The sequence below is a fragment of the Ascaphus truei genome, chromosome 21 (genome assembly GCF_040206685.1).
Source record: "Ascaphus truei isolate aAscTru1 chromosome 21, aAscTru1.hap1, whole genome shotgun sequence".
Taxonomy (NCBI): domain Eukaryota; kingdom Metazoa; phylum Chordata; class Amphibia; order Anura; family Ascaphidae; genus Ascaphus; species Ascaphus truei.
The window spans coordinates 21,582,991-21,592,382 of record NC_134503.1 but is presented as its reverse complement, the minus strand read 5'-3'; the positions used below and the strand labels follow the sequence as shown (position 1 = coordinate 21,592,382).

Here is a 9,392-nt window from a genome sequence, read left to right as displayed (position 1 = left end):
CGTGGAGTTTATGCGGCAAACATCTTTCATGCAACATATGTTCCACTCTTACAGGAACTTCTAGTGACTGCATCTTGCTCAAGCAGACCCAATACTGTAACAAGTTACAGAAGTAGAAACAGAAGTAGACTAAAAATCGTTTCCCTATAATACAAATAATGCAGCAGCAGCACCGCCCAATGGTGAAACTTAGTAAAACACTAACTAAATAAAGAGAAAAAGAAATAAGAACGTCCGTACAACTACTCAACCTTCCCCAGAAACAGTTATTCCGGGAGTACAGGTACGCAGAGGTGTGGGAGTAGTTGGTAGCAGCAATGCAGTAATAACAGATGATTCAAAGCCCAAGGGTTTCCATGGCTGCTGAGGTTGTAGGTGCAATGTACAGTAGGTCTTAAGCAGGGAAGGAGAGAGAGGGGACTCATGGCACAGTATCTAAAAACACTTGTTATATACAACACCAACAAACAAATCCCCTGAATGAACACACACATAAGTTCTGTCATTCAGGACATATCATGGTATCTTTAGCAAGGTTAGTCTCTTCCTTCTCCGACACTGGACTCCAGTGTGTATGTGTGTGTGGGTTCCTGCTTCTCAGAGTGCTAAGGCTGAGTCCATGGTGACTCAGCCTGTGCGGAGGCGCGCTGAGGCTGAGGGAAAGGGGGTGCTTCCCTGGCCTTGGTTAGCGCGCCCGTCCCGGGGGCGTGTCGGGGGGGGGCGGGCCAGTGACGTCACGGAGCTGGTTCGCCCTCATAAAGCGAACCGCTCACGTGACCAGCCCTGCACTCCCGTGAGTGCGCAAATTTAAAATTTTACTAAGACCTACGCTTCCGCACCCTTGCGAAGCGTGCGCGAGCCCCTGCTAAAGCCGCTCTCATTGCGGCTGCAGGGGCTCACTGGTAAGTGAGCGCGCGCCTCAGCACGGATCAGCACCTAAGCGTTGGCCATGCCCGAGGCCTAAGGCTGGTTCTATAGTGCAGTGCGCACACGCTGCAGTTTTAGTTGGATGAGGTTAGTCAGCCCTATTCTATAAATGGTGTCGTGCGCGTGCACGGCAGGGAGAGTGGGACCGGCCGACAGGGGGGAAGATGAGTAAAAGAATGAATTTGCGCTGCTACCTCTGCTGAAAATTAAAGTATATGTGTGTATATATGTACAAGTTTATTAAAAAAATTATTAAAGGATTATTTATTTGAAAACTTATTTAAACACACACATACATACACACGCGCACAGTATACACACAAACGTGTGCGGCACGTGCAGGCGCCTTAGCACAGGCGCGCGCGCCTACGTCTGCACACAGTATATAACAGCCCTGAGGCAGAGAGAAGAGAGACCGACCAGACTTGGACTCATGACGTCGGAACTGTGCGGAGTGCGTTTTCCAGGCGGCTGCATACAGAGGGGACACACGCAGAGAAGTAAAAACACTCACATACACACCAGAGTCCAGTGTCAGAGAGGGAAGAGACTAACCTTGCTAAAGATACCATTATATGTCCTGAATGACAGAACTTATGTGTGTGTTCATTCAGGGGGATTTGCTTGTTGGTGTTGTATATTACAAGTGTTTTTAGATACTGCGCAATGAGTCCCTCTCTCTCCTTGCCCTGCTAAGACCTACTGTACATTGCACCTACAACCTCAGCAGCCATGGAAACCTTGGGCTCTGAATCATCTGTTATTACTGCATTGCTGCTACCAACTACGCCCACATCTTTGTGTACCTGCAAATAGCAAGTTACGCCATACCCGCCTGCTTTCTAGGCGATTCAAGAACTTTTCAACATGAAATGGTCATACAACTAGTACTTTCTTTTGGTATATTTGCTACTCTGAGCATTATAAGTGGTAGTTTTGGCCATATTTGTATTTTGTTCTGTATATTTTTCTCGTGTTTACCCACCTTCAGGTATGATTTATTTTTGATACTTGTATACTTTTGGCTCGTGTTTAATAGATTGTCCATCGGTGGGTATGGATACAAAAAAACATTGTATTGAACAAAGGATATTTTAGCATTTTTCAGAATATTTATTGGGGAAGTGAAGAGTGCTGGTTGGGGGGGGTGGAAGAGAGGGGTTTGTATTTACATTTACCTATTGCATACCGTAAATTCTAGTAAGGCATACCATGTGTATGTATATATATTTTTTATTCAGTGATAGAAAAATCCCTTGGCAGAAGGTATCGGCTGCACGATTGGGCCAGGGCAAACCGATGGCCTGGGGCGGGGCTAGTCGGAGCCCTCCCTGCTCTATGCACACTGTGGGATGGGGAGGTGTGTGTGTAAATAAATGAGACATAAACAGAGCAAGAGACAGAGAGAAACATACCTACAACAAATGTTCTTTTTCTATTTTATTATTTTACAGCACAATGTAGGTTTCTCCTCATGTTTCTATTTGTAGATATTTTGTTATAACAGAGGAAACGTATTGGATTCAGCAGCTCAGAAGCTGAACTCCTTCAGGTTAAATTGAATCTGTTAAGCTTCTAATCTGTTCTATAAACAGAATGGTGCCCGTGTCCTGCAGTCATGTATACGTCCTTCGCAGGCTCCAAATAAACATTTAGCATTCTGCAAACTACATATTTTAATTTCTGTTTCCTATTTCTTAGGCCCCATAATTTTATTTGTTATTGTGGCAGGTTTTCATCGCTATTTATATTTTTAAATAATTAAAGGTGCTCTCCATTCAGCCACGACAGGAGGTTTATTAAAGATTGGCAGAATTTTTAATTGAATATTTATTAATCATTAGTTACCTGTATTTATTGCACGTCCCTCTCTCCCCCTGTTGTGTTCCCCTGTGGAGCCTTGCACTGTTTTGTGATCCCTCTCACTGTCCTCATCATCGCTGCTACTACTGTAGTAATACTGACACTTCTCTCCCAGTAGTTTATCGTCCAGGGTGGTCATGGTGTCCTGTGGGAAAAGCAGAAAACATCAGGGGAGTTCTGCACACAGCTGCGATATGTATGTGTACTGTGTGAGATATATGTATGTGTGTGTGCACACATATATACATAATTTTAAGTTATGGTGGGTGAAAAAGGCGACAAGAAACCTCCACCATATAGCATATAGCAAATAAAAAGATCACTTGTGAATGTGCTCACAAGTGATTTTTGTATTTGAGAGATAGAGATATATATATATACACACACACACACACACACAGTCTACATCTCTGGACTGTCCATCCATTAGTATTTTACATTCTCATGGATACTATTACGGAAGAAACAGGGCGCGTGGTTCTCCCAGGTTGCGGTGATAGTATCCTTGTTTATTAATTTGTGAGCTAGGATAGTATATTGTATAATTGAGATTACAGAGTTAATGTACTTAGATATGTGTCATATTAACAGCGTAAAATACTGTGTGTGTGTGACATGTATTGCAATGGTTTGTGGTGTATGGGCACTGTAATACGATGTGTGTGTGTGTGTGTATGTATAAAATGACTCGCACAATGTATACTCCCAGGCTAAACCATATAAAGACGTGTTACAGCTCCGGTTCTCCCTCCGGCCGCTCTTGGTTCCCGCGTTATAACGGGGCAGTGAAACAATCCCACCCTCAATTCTCCACAATTACCGCACAACAGAATCCCCAATCACGGACTGCCCTGATTGGTTTACTTCGGCACGCCCTCATGTGTCGGGGCCGGTGATTGGTTCTTTCGGCACGCCCTCTTGAAACCGAGTCGCTGATTGGTTCTTTCCGCAAGCCCTCTTGTATCCGGGACGCTAATTGGTTTATTTTCGTCCGGCCGCTTGTATCGGGGCCGCTGATTGATTGACATCTATTTCCTGTTTACAGGATATGTTCGGGACGCTTGGCTGAGGTGTAGAGCTTCAATGACGCAACTGTCCCGAAGCTCCGGGCCCGCGAGCTGATTGGCTGGCTCGGTCACATGTGACCAAACCATTCCCTGAAGGGAACATTATTCATATAACAACAATAACAATTCAAATAAGAAAAATACAACAGACACAAACATGAGGTCATTCAAATAAGGAACAAATAGCCAGAAAATAAATAATATAAAGAAACAAATGATCCAACATCCCATACACTCTTATTGCGCGGTTGGACCCTTACAGAGGGGTCAGGTTTGGGAGGATGTCCCTCCAACTGGTCCCATGTAGCAGAACGGTGCCTGTTTCCTTTGTCCTGCGTCTATTTCCTATGTTTCTACCTATTTCCAATGTCCTGTGCCTGTGTTCCTCTGTCCTGTGCCTATTTCCTATGTCCTGTGCCTGTGTTCCTCTGTCCTGTGCCTATTTCCTATGTCCTGTGCTTGTGTTCCTCTGTCCTGTGCCTATTTCCTATGTCATGTGCCTGTGTTCCTCTGTCCTGTGCCTATTTCCTATGTCCTGTGCCTATTTCCTATGTCCTGTGCCTATTTCCAATGGCCCGTGCCTGTGTTCCTCTGTTCTGTGCCTATTTCCTATGTCCTGTACCTATTTCCTTTATCCTATGTTCTATGCCCTGTACCTATTTCCTATGTCCTGCACCTATTTAAAAGCGAACAAAATCAATGTGTTGCAGAAAAGCTCATTTTGATGCTTGTATGCGCCGAAACGTTGAATGTTACTACAGTATGACTTCTTTAAGTCATTAAAATGACCTTTTTTGCTACTCATTAAATGTTTTCACTGTTTGGTGTGCTTGACTCCATTTTTCCTATGATCACTACATTTTGACCAGATTTTTTTGCCACACCGCCCATTCTTGGTACCTAGCATTTTTTTAGACCCCTGGTAGGGGCATCCCAAGTTCCTGGATCTGATATTCTATTGTTTATTGTGCTTATTTAAACCAGGAGCAGCTGAGGAGCGCTTCAGTGCCTGCCTCCCATTGACCCAAATTACCGCACCAATCACTGATAGAAAATACATCTTCTGTAGAGCACGGCTGCAGTACATAGCACAGCGCATCCATAGTTAAGGCTTGATCGAGACTTCCATTATTTACCCCCCTTGTCAGTTGCTCAGAACTCTCTCAAAAATTCACCAATCTGTCTGAAATGTTGGATTTCGGGTCAGATTGGCAAGGTGAATTTTTGTGGAAAGCTTGAGCACAATCAGCTGTATCCGTTTGATACAATTTTACAGCATGACATTGCGAGGTATCTATGAACAGTTCCATAGTGAAATATACAAGGGTCGGACAAGTGATAATGTCCACGCTGTTAGTATACCTGTTACCCTGTTATACTAACAGCGTGGACAATATCCCCCATCCAACCTTTGTACCCTTAAGGGATTTTGGGAGATCTTCTCCCCAGTGTGTTGTATATAATATCCCTAAAAATTTGACGGTCCAAGGACTATGTGTCCGTCTGAACACCCCCTATTTTGCTTTATCTGGATCTGTTACTACGTGCATACCATTTGTTACCAGGTCCATGGTGCGCTGCCAGAGTCTGTCACTGAGGTTAGTAAGGTTGCACTTGGCCAACAGCAGTCTGCAATTATAAAGCATGTCACGTACAGCACACCTTTGAGCACTTGACCTGCATACAGGACATGAGTGTGGCGAGGATGGAGGTGATCAGGCCTGAATTAAAGTGTTATACCCAGCTGGTCATCCTCCCCTCGCATTGGGAATGAAGGGGTTAAACTTGTTTGCCATGCATTACTGTTTTTGCACTGTCCCAGCCGTTTTTACCCCCCATTTGCAGGCCATTCCCTGCCTGCTGTGTTAAAAGACAAAATACATTGCCTGTTATACCCTTTCACAGACACAAGATGGCGTAGTGAGCGCCCAACGCTAGCGCTGATTGAAGAAGCGTGGAAAAAGTTTAAAGGGCCGTCTGTGAGATGGGTATCCATTACTATCGGTTTGACCCGTAACCACAAGTTAAGTGAATAAGTGGTTGCGGTTAAAATCTCAAGTGATTTACCGATAAAATGTATCCGTCCCTTGTTAACTTTGTAACTTGAAAGGCAGAAAGTCTATTGCCCTAGGAATCGGGTCAATTGACGTGAGAAGTGCGGGAACTTCGCTTCCCCTGGCCCGGCTTTTTAATTACAAAGGCTAACTCGGGAACGAAAGCACCTAGCACCCTGATCTTTCGGGTTCAAGTATGATTAAACACTACATGCACCTACATATACAAATTACACTTGTAGCACAAGCAGAACATGATGTTTTAATAAAGTGTGTAAAAACTGCAGATTTGGATCTGTTCTGTAAGCCTGGGAAAGAATTCCTCGGACATACAGATGTGATATGGGTGAATGAGCTGGTGGTATTTTCATGCCTGCACTTTAAAGGGGTCTCGCTGATTTAGCGACCCCCAGTCTAAAGAAGTGTCAGGGATGAAAAGTCCCAGAGACCCATAATGTATACACGGTCGGCATTCTGATGTATAACAGATGCCGGGTCATTGACACCTCTGGGCCAAATCTCAGACTCAGATGCGCCAAGGTATGGGTGTATCCCAGGTATGCTAAGTGGCATGGTGTCAAACTGACCCATGCGCTTTGCACACCGGAAAGCCTTTTTGCCCGGTCTTAGGAACTGTGGGCAACATGGCTATTGGTGGGTTAAATTGTTCCCACGAGGCCATTGGGTCCACATGTTAGAGATAGCCTTGGCCAGTTTATAACTGCGGCTCCCGAGGTATTCCCGGTGTGATTCTTGATCGTGATTGTTGTTCGGGATTTTCGATCCATGATGTAAAGACGCAAGACTTTGTTCCAGCACAGCAGCAACCGAGCCCGGAGAGAAGGGGTTAATAACAACATAACTAAGGATTTGTCCCAAACTCCTGAATTCGTTAGCCCTGGTGACTCTTGAACGAATCTCTACGAAATTCTTTGAGGTGGCTAAGATATTAGATCGGCAAGTTGCGATCTGGCCACAGGACCTTTAAATCAAGACTGCATTTCTTGCGCTTGCAGGCAAAGGACAATTTATTTAGTTCCCTTATCCCAGTAAGTGTTGTTTTAAGTGTATTCTGCAGATGTCGTGTGTTTGTCTATTAAGGAAATAAATCAGAATTTATTTTGCAATTTGTTCTGTTCAACCGAGTACCCAGAAATATAAATGTGTTGATAAAGTTGGTGTCCATCGTGACAATGGGTTAATACAGGGGTGAGCAAACTTTTTATGCCGAGCCCCCCTTTTCATCCATGAAATTTCTCGGGCCCCCCCTGCCTGATGTAATCAAAATCACATGACGTCAGCGCACGTGAGCTGGTTCAGCCAATGAGGGCGAACCAGCTTTGTGACGCCCCCGCCACGCGTCTACAATCTCCTGCAGCCAAGTTCACAAATCGCTTGGGCTGCAGGCGTGCGCGCAGGCAGTATACTAGTATTGGATCACTGTTTATTTTATTGTTTGCTGGCATCTGGTAATATGTTTTTTTCTGGTGCACAAAGGCAGTCCATTTGAGGGGGCATTCATCCACCTCTTAGCTACATCCCTTCCCTCTCCCATTTGCTTTCCCCAGTGTCATCCACTCCTACCTACCAGATTTATGTATTATTTATTTATTCCTGTTTTAAACGTTGCCCAGCGATCAGGGAACTCCATAACCAAACTCAAGGGGGGTACTGATGAATCTCCCCTGCTGATCAATACTCCGAAGTGACCCCTCTGACCCAAAGAAGAACCCTCAGCCCCCCAAAACTCATCCTCCCAAGCCCCTCAATTCTGCCATCTCTGCCTGACCTTCATCCCACTGTTTAGCCATTGAGTCTCTCCCTCCCCCAGTGTCTCTCCCTCACCTTCCCCAGTGTCTCTCTCTCACCTTCCCCCCAGTGTCTCTCTCCCACCTCTCCATCCCCCTCCCCCCAATGTCTCCCACCTCTCCATGTCTCTCTCCCCCTCCCCCCTCCCCCCAACATGTCTCCCACCTCTCCATATCTCTCCCCCCAATATTTCTCCCACCTCTCCATGTCTCTCTCCCCCTCCCCCCAATATGTCTCCCACCTCTCCATGTCTCTCTCCACCTCCCCCCAATATGTCTCCCATCTCTCCATGATTCTCTCCCCCTCCCCCCAATATGTCTCCCACCTCTCCATGGCTTTCTTTATCTCCCCCCCCCCCAATATGTCTCCCACCTCTCCATGGCTTTCTTTATCTCCCCCCAATATGTCTCCCACCTCTCCATGGCTCTCTTTCTGTCTCCCACCTCTCCATGGCTCTCTTTATCTCCCCCCAATATGTCTCCCACCTCTCCATGGCTCTCTTTCTCTCCCACCAATATGTCTCCCACCTCTCCATGGCTCCCTTTCTCTCTCCCTCCCCCCAATATGTCTCCCACCTCTCCATGGCTCTCTTTCTCTCTCCCTCCCCCCAATATGTCTCCCACCTCTCCATGGCTTTCTTTATCTCCCCCCAATATGTCTCCCACCTCTCCATGGCTCTCTTTCTCTCTCCCTCCCCCCAATATGTCTCCCACCTCTACACACACAACACACAACACACAAATACTTACTTTCACTTTTAAGCCTGCTTCAGTCCCCCATGTACGCTGAAAACTGGGACAGGAGGAGGAGGGGCTGTCTGTGTGCAGTGAGAAGCCCGCCCCCACAGCAAGGCAGACATCACACAGAAGCAGCCGCAGCACGGAGCTTCTGGCCCCGCCCCCACAGCAAGGCAGACATCACACAGAAGCAGCAGCACGGAGCTTCTGGCCGCCCGTGCACAGCTCTGCCCGCCCCCAGGTTTCTCCGCACGCAGCCCGCGCCCCCCCTACATAATCGTGCGCCCCCCCAAGGGGGCGCGCCCCACAGTTTGCGCACCGCTGGGTTAATACACACTACGCAAGATGTTCACCTTTGCAAAGGTCCCTCAAATTAACAATATGTCCCCTAAATCCGTCCCCATATACCACATGTCACAAACAGCACACAAGTGGGCATGTGACTTAGATATGCAATCAGGGTTAATACACACGGCTACTCTAGCCAACTCTCCTTTCCACCCCACAAGGTATCTCCAATGAGTTATTAACCCCTTACTCAATTGTAATCATATCTACAGCAAGGCCTCGCTTCTCGGTGCCCCGCTTTTCGGCGATCCGCTTATACGGCGGTTCCGAAAAGGGTGCCACCATGTCTGTGCATACGCAGATCGGGGAAGTCAGAGATCGCGCATGCGCAGAACAGGCGGTTGCCGACGGTGCGCATGCGCAGAACAGAGGTTGCGCATGCGCAGAAGGGGGAATTGCCGGTTTGCGCATGCGCATGCGCACACACCGAAAATCGCCGGTTCCACTTTACGGAGATTTTCGCTTTGCGGCGGGCCCTTAGAACGGAACCGCCGCATGCCCGGGGCCCTCCTGTATAATACGCTTCTACCACCTGAGAAATTATGCAAATAAAAGATGTAAAATGAATATATCTGCTAGGATCTCAT

The 9,392-nt window shown here is 46.6% G+C and overlaps 1 protein-coding gene across 5 annotated transcripts in view; it reads right to left on the bottom strand.

The window, feature by feature from the left end:
* Positions 1-8,542, bottom strand: part of PDCL (phosducin like) — a 35,100-nt gene extending 26,558 nt beyond the window's left edge. The window contains exons 1-3 of one of the 5 annotated variants that reach the window (XM_075579328.1): positions 8,470-8,542; positions 3,611-3,947; positions 2,776-2,935 (exon numbers count right to left, since the gene is read on the bottom strand). In XM_075579328.1, the coding sequence (XP_075435443.1) occupies positions 2,776-2,935; positions 3,611-3,670 (220 nt within the window). In that variant the 5' untranslated portion in view covers positions 3,671-3,947; positions 8,470-8,542. Of the gene's footprint in view, positions 1-2,775; positions 2,936-3,228; positions 3,463-3,484; positions 3,948-8,469 lie in introns of those variants that run through there. The other 4 variants (XM_075579332.1, XM_075579329.1, XM_075579330.1 and 1 more) reach the window with 4 other exon arrangements.
* Positions 8,543-9,392: the final 850 nt, after the last annotated feature.